General features: G+C 35.5%; 2 protein-coding genes across 8 annotated transcripts in view; one reads left to right on the forward strand and one right to left on the reverse strand.

Moving 5' to 3' along the window:
* The window catches only part of PRCP (prolylcarboxypeptidase), a 55,612-nt gene extending 55,428 nt beyond the window's left edge, over positions 1-184 (reverse strand). Inside the window, exon 1 of one of the 5 annotated variants that reach the window (XM_039848168.1) lies at positions 77-184. The gene's annotated coding sequence lies outside the window, so the exon portion shown is untranslated. Of the gene's footprint in view, positions 1-2 lie in introns of all 5 variants that reach the window. The other 4 variants (XM_039848165.1, XM_039848164.1, XM_039848167.1 and 1 more) reach the window with 4 other exon arrangements.
* Positions 122-17,234, forward strand: DDIAS (DNA damage induced apoptosis suppressor). Of its 3 annotated transcripts, none has more exons than XM_039848162.1 (5): positions 122-268; positions 7,906-8,034; positions 11,968-12,129; positions 13,093-13,210; positions 14,311-17,234. In XM_039848162.1, the coding sequence occupies exons 1-5, from the start codon at positions 138-140 to the stop codon at positions 16,927-16,929; spliced, it is 3,159 nt and encodes a 1,052-aa protein (XP_039704096.1). In that variant the 5' UTR covers positions 122-137; the 3' UTR covers positions 16,930-17,234. The 3 variants fall into 3 exon arrangements, with proteins under 3 accessions (XP_039704096.1, XP_039704097.1, XP_039704095.1); XM_039848161.1 differs by having other exon boundaries at positions 231-341; XM_039848163.1 differs by lacking the exon at positions 11,968-12,129 and having other exon boundaries at positions 230-341.
* The last annotated feature ends 3,768 nt before the right edge of the window (positions 17,235-21,002 follow it).

Below are 21,002 nucleotides of genomic sequence, written 5' to 3' on the forward strand. Positions count from 1 at the left end.
ACCAGTCGCGGAAGAACTTTCGTCAAACCTGTCTCTAGACCCAGTTTGACCGAAAGGGTTGTTCCCAAACACTCACAGGATACCGAGGTTAATCGCCACCCTGGGCGGCGCCTTTTCCTGATTGGCTCTGAGGAACCATGGCCAACTCATCACTTCCGGCGGAAAAGGACGCGGGAGATTCGATTGGAGGGCGTTTGGTTTGCAGCAGAGATCAGCTGGCCTGCGTCTCCGAGCGTTGCCCGGGCAGGGTCCCCGGCCTCTGCCTCAGGTGAGGAGCTGTGGAAAGCGGTTCTCCGGGAGGGCAAGGGCCAGAGACTCCTAACGAAGTCCTTAACGGCATTGTGAGTGAGACTCAGAGCATTTTTTTATGATTTTTTCAGTAGTCAGCCTCTTCCATAAAAGGGCGGTCATGAGGTAGGGAGGGAAAAGGTCAATCATTTTAATTTTAGACAGTGCTGTTGCCATCGTTCTGCGAGCGTTTATTGAGCATTTACCGTGTCATCGAGCTAGACACGGATGGAACTGGAAATACAGAAAGGAAAAGGTGTGCTACTCCAGCTTCAGAGGTGCTCAGAGATGCATATTCAGCTGGCTGCTCTGCCGAAAGTAATACGTGATGAGAAGTAGTCTTTTCCAAACTGAGCTTTGATGGCGCAGAGGGAAAAGTGATTAACTGAGCGGTGTGCTCAAACCAGAAACTTGAAAGTTTTCTAGATTCCTTCCTTTTCTCTCACATCTAGCCAGTCATACCGTACTTTTGCTGTCATTACTTTGGTTCAGCACCCTGACTGCTTCATATCTCTGACTGTAGCTTCCCAGCTGGTTCTCCCACTTTCATTCTTGCTACTTTCCAAGCCAGTCTCCACATTGCCAAGGCTGATAAAGCTCAAATCTGGTCAGGGCACTCACTCCCCATTTAAAACCTTTCAGTCGCTGCTATTTTCCCTCAGATTTAAGTCTAAACTCCTTAACATGGTTTACATGGCCCTTGTCTGGCCTTTGCCTACCTCTCTTGCTTTGTTATTCACCACTCTAGCCTTAGGCTCTAGCCATACAGAGTGTCTTTTTGAATTCCTCAAATGCTGTATCCTCCTTCACCTCCAGACCTCTTCTAACCCTGTCCCCAACCTGGCTAATTTTTACTAATTCCTTTGATCTCATTTTACGAAGACTTTTCAGTCAAGAAATCTTTCCTGACCCTGGAATATTGGGTCACAAAGCACCCAGTAGTTATTCATTCTGCAGATAATTTTAAGTGCTTCCCTCCTCTGTGCCAATAACTGCTAGGTACTGAGATTATAGTTGTTAACAGATTCCTGTCCTAATGGAACTTAAACCTTTTATGGACAGACTTAAGAAGAATAACAGGGGAACCTGTTTGAATTAGGTTAGTCTGGCAAGGCCTCTCTAAGAAGTAGACACTTAAATTGAGACCTAAGAGACTAGAATGATCCAGCCTTGAAACAAAGAGTGAATGGGTTTTGCAGAGGCCCTGAGGCAGGAGAGAGCTTGGCATCTTAGTTTCAAGAACCTAAGAAAAGACCAATGTTGCTGGAATATATTCAGAAAAGATAATTGTATGATATGAGTCTAGAGAGATGGGCAAGGACCAGATCACTTAGTTATGAGGCTAATGCAGGAACATAAGCAGATGATGGTGGTTTGGATTAAGGTGATGGCAGAATATAGGGGAGTAAAACTGAATGATGGTTTTTAGATATGGAAATAACACGGGCATTTACCGATGTATATAATGTGGGAATTGAGGGAAACAGGAATGAAGGATGACTCCTAGCTATCTGGGCTGAGTTATTGGTTGGAGAGTAGTGCCATTTACTGAAATGGAGAAAATTGTAAGTAAAGATGTTTCAGAGGAAATTAAATTTACCTATTAAACCTCGAAATGCCTATAAGACATCCAAATACAGTTGGCTCTCAGGTATGCAGGTAAGATATGGAAATCTGGACCTTGCAAATATAATGTGTACCTTTGTGTCACTTCATTGGCAATTATACATTGTCTTAGCCAATAGATTATAAATTCCTTGAACACAAGAGCCATTTTTGTCTCTCTGTAATCCTATCCCCTTCCCCTTCCCTAGACTAGAACTTTAGCTATCATAAATGCAGTGGACAAACTGCATTTTATACTCACCAAGATTTTCCTGGATAATGTTTTAAAAATATTTTTCACCAATATTACTCCAAACAAGAGAGGTTTTGTCTCTTTATTTTTCATTTATTTAATTTCTATCTCCTGCCTCTCTTTTTCTTTTTCTGGAATTTTCTCAGGACTTGTTATGACTGCCTTTAGAAAAACTAGACAAAGTATTTGCCCTTGAAGAAGACCAGTAGATAATTTTAAGAAAACAACTCAAAATAGCCACTCTTCCCATAGCTGAGTCCTCTTGGCATGGAAAATATGAAACAGAAAATCTGAGAGCAGCAAGGTGACAGAGATTTTCTTGCAAAGCAAGACCAGTTTGGGGAGGAATGAAAGAAGGAAGAAAAGTTAGTCATATCTCTGTTTCCATCTGTCATTAGAACTGGGGACTAGTTTTTTAAAGGAATGATTTCATCTTTTGCCCACAGTCTTGAAACAAATACAAATAGTTTTAAGTGTGAAGCTTAACCATACAGTGTAATGGACTAGAAAGACTGGTGACACCTACTCATCAGAAGACATGAATTCCAGACCTAATTCTGCCTGCTTCTTAAACTTTAGTTATTTCATTTCTTTGAGAGGATCAGGTAATGATGTAAAAGCACTTTGAGAACCATAAAGCATTCAAAAGAATTTATGAGCCCAACTGGATTATAAACTTTGTTAAAATAGGATCTTATACTTCTGTGTCTTCTGTTCATTACCCACACCATATAAGTATTCACATAAATACTTAATTAAATTTTTCTCCATGATCAAACAGTTAACAAGAATTGTTCTAGATTTTCTAGTCTAGCCCAATCCCACATTTTCTAATTAGCCCAAAGGAGAAAAAAAAGTATGTCGGTGTGTGTCCATATCTGGGCAGGGTTTCTCAAACTATTAAGGTACCTCCTAAGAACTTGGTAATGACAGAGATAAGCTGAAAAGTCACCGGATATTAGAACAAAGAATTACAAAGTCATCTGAAAGAGACTTAAATGCTCACAGGCTTTATGATTTAATTGTAACCACGTTAATCATAAGTGTTGTTCATCAGACAGCCCCAATGGCTAGGTTTTTAAGTGTGGGCAACATAAGACATACCAGGGAACAGGCAAATTCTTTGACCCTCATCCACTGGGGCACAGAAGTCAGTGTTTTATCAAGCCCTCCAGGTGTTGTTGATGCACACTAAAGTTTGAGAATCACTTGGCTAGTATGAAAATGGGATGCAGGGCAGCAATCAATGAGATATATCTGGACCCACTGACAAAATAATCTCTAGTGTGAAGAGGATGCATCAGCTATATCATTAGCCTGATTCCATTAAATTTTTGACTCACCTAACACCCCTTCTTCACAAAACTTTGTTTATAATTTGGCTTAACATGTAGGTATACCCAAAAGAAAATATAGGCTTAAGATGTATCCCTTCCTTGTGATGGTAAAATAGTAAAGCATCTTTGATTATAGTTTAGCTCCCCATATGGCTTGGCTAGAAAGAGAGAAAGCAAATATTCCATGGTATTTAGTGTTAAATTAAAAATGTACTACAGTGTGTCCACCTAGACCCCACATAAGTATAAGTCTATCAGAGTCTTCTTTCCTGGACATTTACTTAGGCAATCTCTTGAGCCTTCAAAACAAAAGCTAACTGAGGCCCTAATTAGTTCCCATCAACCTACCCTAACATTTGCTCTTTTTCCCTCTGTTTCCATCTCAACTTGTTTCTACTTTTATGTGTGAGAGATTGAGAGGATCTACGTTTTCTTGGTATATTATTGCTAAGTCCCCAGCTAGTATTTTTACTACATTTAAAATTTTTTTCTAATTATAAATGTAATTTTTTAAGAAAATATTTTAAATATGTAAGGAAATAAAAAATTACCTTTAATCTAACAACTCTGAGAGAAAATACTTTTCAAGGAAATGTTGTACATTTTCCTAACTATCCTTCTCTTTCGCCATTCCCCCAAGCTAATACTACATCAATCCCCTTGTTATATTTTCTCATGATATTATGTTCATTTCCTTTATAGAATTTACAACAGTTTCAGTTAAACTTTGTGTGATTATTGGTTTAATATCTTTCTCTTGCATTAGCCTGTGAGTCTCCTGACCAAGAGGACTTCGTTTATTTTGTCCATTATCACTAACACCTGATATTTAGCAGCTGCACAATAAATACCTAGTAAATAAATATATTGAGCTTATTAAATTGGAGTATGGTTTGCTGTCTGCGATGGGACTGAAAGAAATGTAATTGTTCCCAAAGCTGCCATCATGTTTTCCTAACTTTAGTATTTACTCATTCCTGATGCTTCATTCAGTTATCCATCAAACATAGATTCACTGTACTACAAGTCAAGCAGTAGAGAGAGAGATGACCAGTATCATAAGGGAAATATGAAAACAGCAAAAGGAATAACTAACAGTAATTGTTTAAAAGAATTATTGCATTTTTTTGTTAGACAATGAATGGGAAGTCTTTTTGCAATTTGCTGAGGTTTACCAGGAGAAACACAAATAGTAAAAATAGTTTATGACCTTTTTCGTTTCGGTTCTCAAATTTGCCATTTAGTTTTCTAGACATACTTATCTGATCCACTAGAGGGCAATAAACCCTTAAATAAGACAATATAACAAAACGTCCTTTAAAAATATAACAATTAGTGCTTGTGCAAGTAATTTAGAAATGAATCCCCAAATATTTCTGCTTATATGTTTATCAGTTATTGGTAAATTGTCTGCGCAATTATACAGTAAACATTTTAGGACAGGAAGTGTCTTATTTCTAAAATATCCCCCACAACACTTAGTATAGTCTCCTAGTCATCTTACAGGTTTAATCCATTTCGTTAAGTTTGAATTTGATAGCAATTACAAAGAATATGATTGGTGAATGCTGATATAGTTGTGGTAAAATATAAAATTTTATTTTAGAGCCCTAAAGAAGATAATCTCTGCAAATATGACCACAATTAAGAAAATAAAAAATTGGAAATGAGGATAAAATGTAAATAATGATTAAAATAAGTTTTAAATAAACGTATTAATAATACATTTAATAAAAATATTTTTATATCTATTTTTATATTATTAAATATTTAAATCTTTAATAAAAATATTTTATATTTTTAAAATATTTAATATTTATAAAAATATTAAATATTTAAGTATTTAAGTATTTAAAACTTATTGAAAGTTTTAAATACTATATATGAAACTACTCTGTGCACTCTATACACATTTAAAATTATTTTGTGATCTGGTAAAACTGTTTTATATTGGTACATTGCAGAACTGACTTAAAAAGACGATAGCTGAAAATGAGGAAGAAAGTTAATAGCTAAAGTTCAGATCAACAATTTTTTTTTTAACTTTGCACTGGGGATATAAACAGATGGTCCTTCTAAGATCCTACTCTGGTTTCAGAAAAACACATTAAACAAATAAGTTTACTATAATGTGGCAAGTAATAAATTAAAAAGTAAAGTCACATAACTTAACCTTGGAAAGCTTCCTGGAGAAGAAGACCCCTGAGAAGAATCTTAAGAATAAGCATTAGCCGGGAGAGTGAGAGAACGTTTTAGACAGAGGAAAGAGTGAAAAAAAAGGCAAAGAAATGTGAAATATATTGTGGTAGGGAAGTGTTTGGGGGTGAAGAAAGGAACAAGGAACACAACTCAGTTTACTTTTTTGTGTTCTCTAGCATAAATTACTAGCACATAAAGGACAAGAAAGAATCAAGAGAAAAGGCATTAGGGAAAATAAAACCAAGTAGAAAATAGAATAGAATAGAACAAATGGTAAAACTATGGAAGTACAGTAGTGTAATATGTAAAAAAAAAAAAAGTTGTCCTTTTTGTTAATAGAGAAAGGCTTTTCGAAGGGGGCTTTAAATGAAAACAGAGGCAAATTCTATTATATGGCATATACCTACTCTGTTATAAAAATTTTCTAAATAACAAGATTCTGCTTATAGTTTTTATTCAATGAATATTTATTGAAAATTTACTGTGTGCTAAGCACTGGAGATGTAATGGAGCACAGGATAGACCAGATCCCTGTCTTCATGCAACTCAAACTAGTGGAGGTAGAACAAACAAAAATAAGGAACATATGCATATATAGAATATATGCATTTTTATGATTGCTTATATCACAAGCATAAGTACCATGAAGGGATAAAACGGGTGATATCATAGTAACTAAGAGGTCTATTTGAGATAAAGTGGGGCTATCTGAGGGGGTAACATTCAAGAGTGAAGGATGAGAATGAGCCAACTATTTGAAGAACTAAGGGAAGACCATTCTGGGCAAAGAGAAAGGTAAGCACAAAAGCCTGACAAGAGGAATTGGTGTATTTGAGGAACAGAAAGGTTAGCATGGCCTGCAGTTCAGTGACTAAGGGGGAGAGTGGTACAAGGTGGGGTCAAGAAGGTAGATAGAGCTAGATGACCTAGGGCCTCAGGCCATTGTAAGGAATTAAGCCTTCATTCTAAATAGCAGGATTTTAGCAGGTAGGAGATGGCATTTTCAAGAGGGAGCTTTGCCCTCTTATCTCTCTTAGCTCACGGGTAGGTGTAACATCATGTTACACCCTATCCCAAACGGGATTTTAGAGGAGATATAGAGGGAAGATGCCTTTGCTGACATACATTCCATCACTTGTGTTGGCAAGGAACTTGAAGTTAGTAGCATTAATAATGGCAGTGTTCTGCGACCCTTCTTTCTGCCTTCCCCTTGTATCCTCTATCACCTGCTCTTACCTTATCCTTAGAGATTGCCATGTGGCCTAAGATGAAAACCAAATCTAGGAATACATATCTGCTTTTGGTGAAACTTTACTGGTCATACATATTTAAGGATCCCAAAGAAAGGATAACAGCAAAGAATTAGGAAGCATTAGCTTTTTTTCCTTATACTCCCTTTAATAATGTAGATCAGTAATTTATATAAATCTGTTTATATCATATCTTTGTAAGTTTCCATCTTTCAACCTTAGACAACAAGATTTTTTTCACAGAAATCTGATTTTGATTGATGGACATGATTAGTATCATTTTAAAATCTCCCTTCCATCATCCTAAATTTCTGATTATCCTATGAAGAGCTATACTTAAAAGATTCTTTTGTGATTTTTAAACTGATGACTTCCACTTTGTAAGAATTTGCAGATGCCAGTCTAAGAAAGTATAAAAGAGTAGAACATTGTTGCTTTATTGTTTTACTTCTCTGATATGTTTTAGACAAGGATCTTTAAGCACTCCCTTCCCCGTATAACATTTTGCTTTTTCTGTTGATGAAATTTTTTTTCTCTTCCAGCTGTGTAAAACTGTACAATGAAGTCTAATAAAGTTATTTTTTCAGCTAAAAAGGACCATTTCCTACCAATTTAGGTTCTTTTAAGAATTATATGTTTATTTAAATTTCTTCCTATTAATGGTAGAAACAAGTTCTGTATGGTTTTTCTTATAATGATGTGAAAGAAGCTAAATGATAGATTTCCTGAATTACTGAGTTGGAGTATTTATTCAGAAACAATGTTTGTTTGAAGTATTCTGTTTTAAATCTTATTTTTTTCTATTAATTATTTTTAACTAAACAGAAAAGGAAAATTAGTTTTCCAAGACGTTGATACTACAAAAGACTTCTATTGGCTCTGCAGTGGAAGTTAAGAGGTTTTCCTAAGAAGGGAAGTATACACCTACAATTAAAGATTTGCCATTCACCCCACTGAATATTTTGTTTTGTAGGCTACAGTGTGAACACATGATTAGAAGAAGAAAATTTCTTCTTGCCTCAGTTCTTGCTCTCCAGAATTCAAGTTTTATATATCCTTCATGTCAAAAGTGCTTCTCGCGGATAATCCTAGTCTCCAAAAGGTCAGTTTTAAGTCAATACAGGACACAGAAATTTCCCACTTTCATTTCCTCACTGCTACAGCACAGCAAGTATATAACAAAGAAATTCCATACTCTAGCCTTTGCAAAAAGGTTTTACAGACACCGAGGAGCAAAAAGACTGCTGCCTAAAGATTTTCTTCGAACTCCAAATCCTTAATGACAACACCATAATCGATGTATTATGTTTTATGGGATTAACTTTTTTCTTTTTTTTAACCTCCAAGATTTTGAGCAGTGGTGGTTTTCAAATTACATTCTGCAGAGCCTTAGGGCTCCATGCTTCTAGAGGAGATCGGGATTAGAGAAAGAAAAGGGGATCGTGCTGACAGTCAGGATGGGCTCTGGGGTTTCCACTTTAGTTTCAACAAGAGCTCCATTCTTATCCTTGTATTAGGGTTCCAAGATTTCATTTGAACAGGTTCCATGATATAGATAAAGATGTAGAAATACAAATATAAAAAATATACATACAGAAAGTTTGGTCCTTCATATAAGAAGATTGTCATATTTACATATGTGTGTGTATACCTATATATGTACATATATGTGTGAATAAAATAATTTTTTCACATGAAGGACCAAGTTAACTTTATATGTATATGATTTTGTGTGTGTGTGTACTCTTCCAAAAATTGTAAGCAAAGGAGGGGACTTATTTATCCAAATAAGCTATCTACCCAGCCTAAACAGATGTAAATTGCTCTTCTAGGTGACTTAATGGGCCCCATAGTCCCATTAGTCTAGAAGTCTGTCTGTCACACTAAGAACTTTTTTCTCCTGTCTTAAAATGTGAATCATAGCTCAGAGACTATCTACCTATCCTCTCCCCTGCCCACCACTCCCAACCACCCAATAAGTCTGTGTCATTTACTTAAGTCAAATGAATTTTAAACACTTAGATTATAGTTTCCTCCTTTTGGAAGGAAGTGGTATATAAAGCCTTAAACACACATTTTTCAAAAATATTTTTCATTACATTGTATACATTCAATTTAATCTGCAACTATAAATTTGGAAGGGACATTGTATAATCATCTAGTTGAGGTATTCTTAACCTGGGGTCTGCAGGTAGGCTATAGGTGTCTCCAAAGTATATAAACTGTGTGTTCCAGTTATATGCACATTTTTCTGGGAGAGAGAGTAAGTCTATTGCTTTCATCAGATTTTCAAGGGAACACTAAGAATCACTAATCTCATCAATTCTTCTTCTAGGATATATATATAAATACAGTAACCTAGAAAAATAAAAAAATGAAAATTCTATTTTAACTGGTATCAAACCAAAAAGATAGCATATTACCAATATTATTTCAGACAAATCCATTCAGAGGCTTTTTGAAATCAAAACTATTTTCATAATAATTCCAAGGCATTATTTCCACTTTCACTCACATTATCTTATGAGTGCATAGTGGAGTTGTCGAGAGACTGCATGACATGTAATATCACAGCAGACTGAGCAGAAAAAGAGATATCAGAATCCATCTGTCTTTACTAAACCAAACGTTAAAGGGATCTGCAGAATGTAAAACAATGCCACTCTCTTCTCACTAATTTTATTTTGGAACACATGCTTATTTTTTATAAAAATATGTTCTTTTTGTTAACCATGCAATGGGTCTATTATTTTTAATGAATTGATACTTTTTAGATTTCTCAATATTAATTTCTCACCTTTATTTTTATTTAATTTCTTATATTTAATTTAAAATATGGATATTACTCACATAACAAAAGCTCTTCGGTGTTCTCTATAGTTTGTAATACAGACAGTAAAGGTCCTGAGACCAAAAAAGTTTGAAAACTGCTATTTCATAACAAATGGCATTTTGGAAATAGGAGTGCTTCTAGAAGTTAAATCAGGGGACTGGGATCTGAATGTGTTGTCTCTACCCTTGCTTCCCAAAGTATGGTTGAGAAACAGCTACATCGGCATCACCTGGGAGCCTGTTAGAAATGCAGAATCTTGGGCCTTGACCCAGACTTACTGAATCAGAATCTTCATTTTAACAAGATCCCCAGATGATGTGTATGCATATTAAAGTTTAAGCTCTCATCTGTATTACTCCATACTAATGTTTATTTCAATCCAGCCTTATTCCCAAAAGACTAGATGAAACTATATAAATAAATATTTTCTTTATACATATATGTTATATAAAAGTATATGTAATTTAGAGCGTATGCATTAATATTAGTAGATCTAGTTTTTGTTAGGCTGTCATTGATACCCTTTGTGCAGGATAGTTCATTGTTAACAGTATTGCTCTTATAGTTATAAGATATCCAGGAAAAAACTTCTAGCTAAGAATAGAAAGCCTTGGATTTGGGTAACATTCACTAATTTTGTCTCCTTGGTCAAAAATTTACCCTAGTTGCCCCATTTGTAGATGGGGATAAACGACCTTGTTTATGAAAGAATATATGTTGCAAATATTTGTAAACTGTAAAATGCTGATGCATATTAATTATTCTAAGATTTGCTAAGAATTTTACATTCGACATGAATGAATTATGAGTATATAGCTTTTAAAGAATATATATTTAATAATCTAATATAAATTTAAAATAATTCATTTCAGTAGAGCTTGGTACTAATGAGGTTTTAATCCCCTAGTAAGTCAGTTACCTTTGCTTTATTCTATGGCCAAACTATAGCACAAACTCTAGTAGATTTGGGTAAAATTATATGATTGGATTGACAGATCCATCCTCACTGTAGCAAAAAAAATAATAATAATTAGCACAGATCTAATGATGATGAATCAGTAACTTCTTACATGAAGGATTGACCTTTGTTCAAAATAGTCACTTTGGGAGTCGTGGAGTTCAGGCTCCCCCTAGTGGCTATCTAGCAGCAATCAAATTTATACAACTATTTTTATTTAACATTTTCTATTTGCATTGCGCCACTCTTTTTTAAGCTATATCACTAGTGACACAAAGGAAAAACAAAGTTCTAAGATTAATCATTCTCGTAAGATGTTTTAAGTGGTCAGTTGACTAAATTAAGAATTTGTAAGATGGATATCAGAGTTATAAGATACTGTGAACAGCTAAAAAGGGAAACAGACATGATAATAATCACAATATTTAATATAATTATGAGAGATAAGCAGACTAACCCTATTAATTTGGCAAGATCTGCAATAATCCTTTCTTTACTATATATTTTTTTTACTTTGTCTCCTTTTATCCTTCTTCAACCCTGGATTTTACAGATGAGAAAATAAAGGTATAAGGGATTTAGTAACTATCCCAAGACCAGAGAGTTAGTGCATGACAGTAGAGTTAAACTTGTATACAGTTTTTTACAAGAAAGCCATTGGCCATGATTATATGTTGCCTTAAAAACAAGTTAAATAAGATATTTTGTACCTAATTTTTTGTAATCTGATAGATTCTCAGCATATTTCTATGAATTAAAGAAAGTAAAGCTATTATAATGGTGAGGAAAATGTAACTGAGTACTCTGTGTAAATATTTATTAAATGTTTCAAGATTATTATTTTCTTAACAAAAGATAGACATTAATTTTCATATCTTCTGTTGGTGTGATACTCACTTCATTGTATTAGTTTGCACCCCGCCCCCGACTCCAGACTATAATATGCTTCGATTTGTTAACGATGATTTAACTACCCGATAAGAACATCTCTCTCTCCCACCCCCCAACCACAGTTTTCCTTCACTTTTCTGTCTATTTAGTGCTACTTAATTTAAATCAGTGAAGGCAGCTGTTATGCACAAATTCAAAAGAGGTTCATCTGAAATAGTTTAAGAAGAATGTAAGTTGTATAGAAACATTTGTACACAAAATATTTTTAATTTTTAATTTTTCAGATTTGTTTTTCATCGTATGAAAATAAAAATTAGTGAACATTTCTATACTTCTCCCCATCACTTTTCCAGGTTTAATTGTCCAAAATGTGGCTCTACTGGTGAAGCTGAAAATGCCAGTTACAGATATAAACTTTCCATAAAAGTTGCAGAATCAAACAAATTATTTGGCATTACTGTATTTGGAAGCTGCTTAGATGCATTTTTTGGTCTTACAGCCACTGATTTGCATAGGTAAGAAGATTTAAAGCATTCTTTTCCCTAGCTTCTCTTTTAGCATATTAATAGAATTTGAAGATATGTGTTTTTAAGGTAATGTGCATTTAGTAAAAAGATAATCACTCAACCTCAGATCAGTTTCTTTAAAAGATAAACAAGAAAAAGAAAGATGTTTATTTCCTGAATATATATTGTGATGATGTTAAACCAGGCTCCTTTTATTCAGGACAACCAAACTGCAATTAGAATATTAAATTACAAAACTCTAATCCGAGTTAGAGAAATATAGTATAAGTAAAATGGTTTCAAACTGAAGGATTATCCTAATTGAGGTTAACGCTCAAGCGGTTAAGGTCCCTTGAGGCAGAAGAAACCATTTGTGGGTATATTTACATATCAGAAGTTGAAATTTAGTCATTTCTCTCACTTGTACTACAACTTCACCTGTATATTTTGACCTATTATGATGTCCTGAGAATGCTAGGATATATATATATAGAAGCAATTGAAACATTTTTGTCAACCTGTCTTCTATCCTCTTCCCCTAATCACTTGACAGAAGAAATCTCTATCTCCTTAGAGTTGAGAGCAAACTTATTTGAAGAAAGAGGCAACAAGGGACCATAGCTAGGATTGCCAGGGAAGAGGAAAGTCTTCCCTCTGCTTTGAGAAGAAGGGCAAGAGATCCCACCACTATTCCCACTGCCACTTTTAGAATAATTGCTGGGTCTGATTACTAGGCAGGCATCTACTTTTTCACACTTCCTTGATCAGTTGTTTTTGTCTTTCTAGCCTGAGGAAAACCAGAGGGAACAAAAGGCCTAGCTCTTAAAGTCACTTTTATATATATATATATATATGTAACTCAAAAAGGTTCATGCTGCATTTTCGGACTAATCATTTGTATCTTCTGACTCTATGGCAAGTTAAAATTTTAAAGCTTATCTCTTCACATTGTGTTATTTCTTTCTAATCAAGATATGTTCAAGATCCTAATGAAATCCCAGAAACACTGGACAGTGATGCTACTGAGAACCTGTTAGCTAAAGCAGTTGAAACTTGCTTTGTTGGACAGAGCTTCATTTTTGGAGTGACGGTAATTGAGACTAGCTTTCTTTTTCATATTCTGTTAACATTTCCATTATAATGAAATGACTTGAATTCTCTAAATAGTTTAGGAGTCATAAATATGAGAGCCTGCAGAAGCACTTTAAAAATAGGCTATAGCCAATTTGTTAAAACACTGTGACAACTTCTGCTTTCAAAAGTCAGAAAAGCCTAGTTCAGATGCTTTCGGGGCTTTAAAATGTTAAATTTATTATAAATTCAGATGTGTTAGATATTTGTTTTGATGTTTGGTGTTTATTTTACCTTCCAAACTTTGTTCAATTCTGTAGTAAAACTTTCTCCAACTTTTTCACTTTTTAATTCTATCATCTGTAAAAAGAGAAGGAGGAAACTTTGAAGGCAAAGTATCTGCATATTGATAACTCTAAGACTAGGTTTGGAAGGATGGTCTTAAATAATTATAAAAGTGACTAGAGAAGTTAAAAAGAATGTATTGACTGTGAAGGAGTAATCATTCTCTGTCTCATCTATGCTTAAGAGAACAAATGGAAATTTTGTCCACATTGGAATCAGAGTTTTAAAAACAGTAATAGAGCACTCTACAACTGAACAGTGAGAAAAACTCAAAGCGAAGGTGAAGCTAGGAGCTACAGAGCTTTTCTTTGTTAAAATCTTAGGCAATTCTTTATCTTTTTTTTCTTAAACAGGTAAGAACATTCCCTTAGACACTCAAAGTTGTGGAAGCTAATGAGAAATATAATAGCAGCTAACATTTACTGAACAATTCCTGTTTGCTAAGCACCACAGTTTTCCATGTGTTATTGCAAATACAATAATCCTGCATTTTTATCTTTATTTTATCGATGAGAAAAGCAAGGCTCAGAGAGGTTAAATTAATTGTCCAAAGCCATAACACTGGTAAATATTAGAATCAGGATTTGAAGACAAGTCTCTTTATTCCAAGGTTTACTGCTCTTACTTATACTCCTTTGCGTATAACACTAGAAGAATTCAAATTATGGGGGTAGGGCTATAATTGTATCTGTTTTAACCTTTTAAACCTATTTCACATTCGAGTCAAAGGAAGAACATTTTATTCTCATTTAAATTTATTTACTTCTTTTGCAGAATTTTGAAAACAAACATGGGCAAGGTTCAGATTCTAGTAACTTCTTACAGCAGTGCCCTGACCACAAGAAAGAAGTTAAAGCACTAGTAGCCTCCCAGATTATTCTACCAGACCCACGTGTTGCAGGCTCCACTGTCATTGACTATTTCCATCAGCTCTTGCGGCTCTCTGACTTTAAGAAACTTCACAGTGGTTCCCAGACACCTAATAGTCACTTACTTGCTTTAGAACACTCCAGCAGGGATCTCAGCAACATATGTGATCCTGACAGCAGTTCTTGTTTTTTTGAGGCTCACAGCAGAGAGAATTTTTTAAGGTTCTGGCAGCCATCACTTGAACTCACTTCCATTGTTTCACAACCAGCAGATGATGATAATTTTTCAGCTTCAGAACAAAGCAAGGCCAGTGATACTCTTCACCAGAACAGAAAGTGTATCTCCTTTGCAGAGGCCACTGGTTCCAATAGCTGCCATGATGCCATTCAGGGTCCATGGAGTCTTGTTTCATATATGGATAAAAAGAGTACATCACAAAAGTCGGGTGAAGATCTTGGCTTACAAGCTAATCAGCCAAGTGCAGTTCACAGCAGTCATGAAATTGGAGTTACTGGCTCTAATTTATTCCTTTTGAAAATGCAAGAGCCCCTTGAGCCAAGAAATACAAAATCCTTCCACAGTGCAGTGGAAATTAAAAACAGGTATTCCCAGTGTGAGCTAACCCATCACCAGTGTCATGATGTAGCTACCCTCCTGAGCCTTCAGGAGAGATCTACATGTCCACCGTCATCACTCAGACTTGAAGAGATAGCTGGTGGTTCCCAGGATTGTGACCCTGAGATTTGGGATGAACTGCCATTCTCTGAAAGCTTAAACAAGTTTCTGGAAGTTATTGAAAGTGAAGTTGCTATAACCCAGACAGATGCCAGTAGTAGAAAACATCATCTAGATAGTGACATTGATAAATTACATGCATACCACAGCAAGTTATGTGTGACTCCCCAGAAAACTACTGGAGCTTTGCCTACACCACCTATATCTTTAAGATCATCACAAGCAACAGTCAAAGCAAACTCTGAGAAAGATAACTTCCTTTCCAACTGTGAAGCAAATCTGACTCCTAGTGTTCAAAATGAGTCACAATCAGGTAGTACAGCAGAGGCTGTCTCTATAAGTAGGAATGGAAGAGATATTTCTGAATATTGTCTGCCAAACACTTATTTGTCAGCTTTGTTTCCATCTTCAAGAGGTCTAGGAAAACCAGCTACTCTTAGGAAGTCTACCAGAATTCCACCACATACGGCTGAAATTTCACTTAAGTGCAGTACTTCAGAGAGTGACCATTCTTGTCTCAATATCAAGTATTTTAATGGATGTGGAGAAAAATCACTTTCAGAAATGAGTAAAAAACTGACAGCTTTTTGTACTAGGAGGTATAATGATTTTTCTGACCTTTGCAACTTAGAAAATAAACAACATAGTAAGTGGCCTAAGAACCAAGATGACAGTTTTACAATTTGCAGGAAACTTACATATCCTTTAGAAGCAGTTTGCAGCAGTAGTCCAAATAGAAGTAAAAATACATTGAAAGAAATTCCTTATGGACATATTAATAATACTTTAACACAGAACTATTCAGCTGGTCCTGAAGGTAGCTATGATGCTTCTGCTGATCTCTTTGATGATGGTGCTAAAGAAATAGACGTCGCAAAAGAAATTACCAAAGAATCACAGGATATTGTGTTACAGTGGGGAGAGTCTTTGGCAAAAAATCATCATGCAGATTCTGATTTTTCACTGAGATCACTTTCTGAAAACTCCAGCCAATCTTCACAAAAATTATCCTTGCAAAACATATCTGTCTCTGTGTATCCAAAAACATGCTCTTCTCCACCTCATTTTCAGTCAGATTCAGAAAATGATTTTGAAGATAGCCAAGACTTTGTTCCATGTTCACAGTCAACTCCAGTTGCAGGATTCCACCAAACAAGAATTCATAGGATAAAAGGGGCTTTCCAGAAAATACCTGCCTTTTTAGATCTTGATGGTAACTATAAAAAAACAAGTTTTTCCTTTGAAAATGAGGGACAGCAAGCTATCCCCAGCTGTCCAAAAAATATAAATGTAAAAACACCCAGCCAGAAATCCAGAAGCCCTGTTATATCTGGTATTACACAACCAGAAGTTTTCAATAACTGTCCTATTCCCGAGTGCCTTGCATCTGACATTGATGAATGGGTCCCTCCTACCACAAAAAAAGTATTTCTTTCAGGTGTGCTTGGATTCCAAGCCATGGGTCTAAGGAAATGCCCTGCTGCCTGTAATTCTCCTGATCAAAAAGAACTACCGAGAAAGAAACTAAAATATGTCAAACAAGGAACTGATAAATGTTTAATTAAGAAGTCAAATTTAAAGAATATGCTTACAGCAGTAGTTACAAAACAGAAAACTCCTAACTGTAACAGTACAAGTTCAGGCTGGATTTCCAAAGAGCCAGTTTTGGGACTTGGTCCTTGTTCAGAAGTCAAATGTTGCCTTACGTTTTCAGAAAATTGGCCACCTTCAGTGCCTGAAATGGAAAGTGTGTGGTCTCCTGAATTATTTTCACAAAAAGTCACCTGAACCCCATTGCTGAACTTTTAAAGGTAAGTCTGTTCAGAAACTTTTGCCTCCACTGGCATGAAAAGCATTCTTACCATTTTGAACACTTAAAGAGACAAGTAGGAAAAAGGTGCTGTTGTGCTTTTTTAAATGTTTGTAAAGCCATTGTTTTTCTTTCTGAGTGTTTTATCCAGAATACTCTGATTCAGATAATTTGACACTTTATGTTGTTGATTGTACTTTAGTAATAATTGTTAATTTTGCTTGTTAAAAGTATTTGTTAAAAACACACGTACATTCAGTAATAAAGTTTTTGCAGACCACAACTTAAAGTCTTTCTTAATTGTTAATCTTAGCTCAGAAAATGCCCACTGTATCAAAAGATTTTAGTCTACTGGGTAAGACAGACATATCACAGACAATTTGACTATAATGCAGCAAATTCAATGAAAGAGGTTTTTAATGAGGGTTATAAACGTTTATATTCTTATGGGATCATGACAGAGAAGCAGTTAACCCAGCAGCATCTGAGGATAAGAAGAAAGGTCAATAAAAACTTACTGTTTAGACAATGGGATAAAGAAATTATAGTTCATAGATACAGTGGAATATTACTCAGCCATTAAAAAAATGAAATCGTACCATTTGCAATGACATGGATGGACCTAGAGGTTATTATGCTGAGTGAAATAAGTCAGAGAAAGATAAATACCATGTGATTTCACTTATATGTGGTATCTAAGGAAAAGAACAAACTAATCAAAAACAGACTCACAAATGTAGTGGACAATTTGGTGATGGACATTGGGGAGGGAGGTTTTGAGGCTGAGAGAATAGGGTGAAGGGTTAAAGAAGTACAAATTAGTAGTTGATAGTTGGGCACGGGGATAGGGAGCATGGCAGAGGGAATGCAATTAGCATTAATATGATGGCTAAGTGGAGGGCCAGGGGAGGGAGGGAGCAATTGGGGGGATCGTTTTATGAACATTATAGATGTCTAACCAATGTACTGTATACTTGAAACTAATTTAAATAAATTTATTTTTAAAACTTTACTGTTTAGAGTTAAATGTGAAACTCACTATTTTATTTAGTAAGTATTCATTATGTACTTACTACATGCCAGGCACTGTGCTAGGTTCTGGGGATTCAAAGATGAAAGCCAAGCCCCTTCACAAGAAATTCATGGTCTAATAAATAATTAGTATCTGGTAAGTTCTATGATAGCAGATAAGCTTGAGGTGCTAATAGGAGCAAAATGAAGAGTACTTTCCAGACACTCAGATCCTTAGCAGCACCTCAGCTGCACCCTGCAAAATCTTTTACATATCTCTGGTCATCTCCTTTAGCCATTCCTCACAGCAACTATTCCAAATCTTCATTCTCTATATGCTACCAACCCACTGATATTGGAGAACTACTGTTATTTTTCTTTGGTTGGATAATGATATTGTAGTTATGTAGAAGAAAGTATTTTAAGGAAATTTCTGTTGTATTTAGAGATGAAATGTCCTTTCTGCAGCTTACATTCATATGGCTCAGCAAAACATGATAGATTATAGATTAGATAGAAAGATGATTAGATAGATGATAGAGATAAATATTGAAAGCAAATATATATGCAAAAGAGAAAATGTTACAAATGATTGACTAAGTGGTTGGTATAGATGCCTTACACTTATTCTTTTTAATATTCCATGTGATACTCCTTGCTATTTCCCTGCTAGCTACTCTCGTTCATTGCCAGGCTCCTTTAAAAAATAGTCACTGACAACTTTAATGCCATTCACTGTTCAACCTGCTGCAATCTATTCTCTCTCCCTGACCTTTGGCGGCTATAGTGTCTGTGGTTTTCTGACCCTCAAATCCAATGGATCGTCATTCATTATTTTATCTCTGCACTTCCTCTATGTTCAAGATACCATTCTCATGGTTTCTAGTTTCTTAGTTTCAGCTCTGCTTTGATCAGGGTCGCCTGCAAGGCAAATATTTTTTTGCAGAGCCTTCATCTATATAAACAATTTGATTTAAAATTTATTATAAAAAAATGTATTATAAAATTCATGGGCCCATGTAAGGTAAAGTGATTTGTCAATGAAGATTCAGAATAATGGATAGGAAAAATGCATGTTTATTGTCCAATCAGTGCATGTAAAGATTTTTTATAGTATACAGGCACCATCTCTTCCTCAAACCTAGGAAATAGTCTCTTCATGTTCTATATTGTCAAATGTGCAGTTTCCGGCTAATTTCATATAAGAGTGGTAATGCTATTATTACTCATAATTCCATGACTCTTAAAAACCTGTTTGTATTGAACTATATATAGATCTTACCTCTAGAGTTCCCTAATACCATTTATTTAATGCTGGTTACTACTCATGATGCTGCACCCATTGTGCCACTGAATACTGGCTTCCAGGTTGTTACTGTGTGTCACTGGTTACCAAAAATGCAAGTCTTACCCAGAATACGCAGGAAAATGTGAATAATAATTCATTTTCTGGTCATGTTATTATATTTACCATTTGAGCTTTTGTAGCATAAACATAAAAGACGTATTCTAACCATGTCTTCTGAATGTTTTAGGCTGTTATTACTGCAATTCTGGGCACACACAGGAAGAACAGGCAAGTGGCCCATGGGTGGAGCACAAATTACAGTTCCTTCTTCAGCATGTCTTAAGCTGTATCTTGGAGAGAACAAAGTCACTATTAGTTGAAAACACGAGGACATTGATTAAAATGGCCAGTTGGCTTTGTGGACCAGCAGTTTCCTAAGACCTCAAATGAGATAGGCCTGGCCCAACACAAAGTACAGAATCTGCAGAGAGGGTTAGGGTGACCTTCCTAGTGCCAATGGCAAGAGGAAAACAACCCTGCTACCACCCTCACAAACCTGGGGTGTCTACAGACCAGGGGCATCACTGTAGATGGGACAAAGACCAGTGAGAGCCAATGCACAGCATCCCCCTTCCCCACACAACATAATTTCAAGAGTCCATGGTGACCTTTGGTAGCCCAGAACCTTGAATTTATCCTGTGTCCAATATGAGACACCTAAAAGCAAGTCAGCACCATCCGGTAGCCTAATCTCTAATCTCACTACTGTGTGAAAGAAAGATTGCTTCAGCTAGTGAGAATAGTCCACTCTTCAGACCCAGGGCAATTCTATAGGCACAAGACTCAAAGTTCATCAGGGCATTCAGTACACACCAAGGGTCAAAGGAAAGAAATAGCACCTTCCAGGGACCAAAGTGAGACTTGGAAAATTTCAAGAGACATAACTTCTGGCAACCAGGTCCCACATGGGACCGAATCCAGGCTCAGGATGCCTTGCTTAGTCCTAAGAACTGGAGGGAGATTTAGAAAATCTTGAGGAAGTCTCACTAAACATGAGTCTCCCTGAATTATGGGACATGAGGCAGGGTCTCTGCTTGCTTCAGTTTCAGAGGTGCTGTCTGATCTCCCTCCTTATTGTCCTTGATTGCCTCCTTATTTGCCTGCCTTTTAAAAGATGATGCCTCTGAGTGTTCTATTTATCAGCCTTCTACATATACTCTTTGGTTTAATTCATTCACTCATCTATAGCTACCACCCATAAACTGTTTAATTTGAAGTCTATCTTCTCTCTAGAGTTTTTCCTGAAACCAAACTTCTATTTTAGTCTTTCTGTTGTTCAGTTCAAAATGTTTTATAATTTCCATGTGGCTTCTTATGAGTTTTTTACAAATGTTTTTTAATTTCCAATGATAAAAGACTTTTTCTAGTCATCTCTTTGTGAATGATTTCTACCTAAATTACACTGTGGTTATAAAACTTATTCTATATTAATTCAATTCTTTGAAATTTGTTGAGACTTAGTGGCCTAATCTATATAGTTAGTTTCTGTAAATGTTCCACATGTGCTTGAAAATGTGTGTTCTGCAGTTATTGGGCATAGAATTTTGTGTATATTAGATAATGTTTACCACGTTGCTCAAATTATATCTGTACTGATTTTTCCTGTTCTATTAATTACCGAAATAGAATTTAAAATCTCCCCCCTGTGATTGTGAATGTATGTATTTCTCCTTTTATTTCCCTCAATTTTTA

The sequence above is a fragment of the Pteropus medius genome, unplaced genomic scaffold, assembly GCF_902729225.1.
Source record: "Pteropus medius unplaced genomic scaffold, Ma_sr-lr_union100, whole genome shotgun sequence".
Taxonomy (NCBI): domain Eukaryota; kingdom Metazoa; phylum Chordata; class Mammalia; order Chiroptera; family Pteropodidae; genus Pteropus; species Pteropus medius.

Excerpts from the sequence above, each read along its gene's own strand:
- DDIAS (XM_039848162.1), top strand. The coding sequence starts at position 138 with ATGGCCAACTCATCACTTCCGGCGGAAAAGGACGCGGGAGATTCGATT. Across the intron at positions 269-7,905 it reads GTCCCCGGCCTCTGCCTCAG|GCTACAGTGTGAACACATGA; the intron begins GTGAGGAGCTGT and ends TTTGTTTTGTAG. Across the intron at positions 8,035-11,967 it reads ATAATCCTAGTCTCCAAAAG|GTTTAATTGTCCAAAATGTG; the intron begins GTCAGTTTTAAG and ends TCACTTTTCCAG.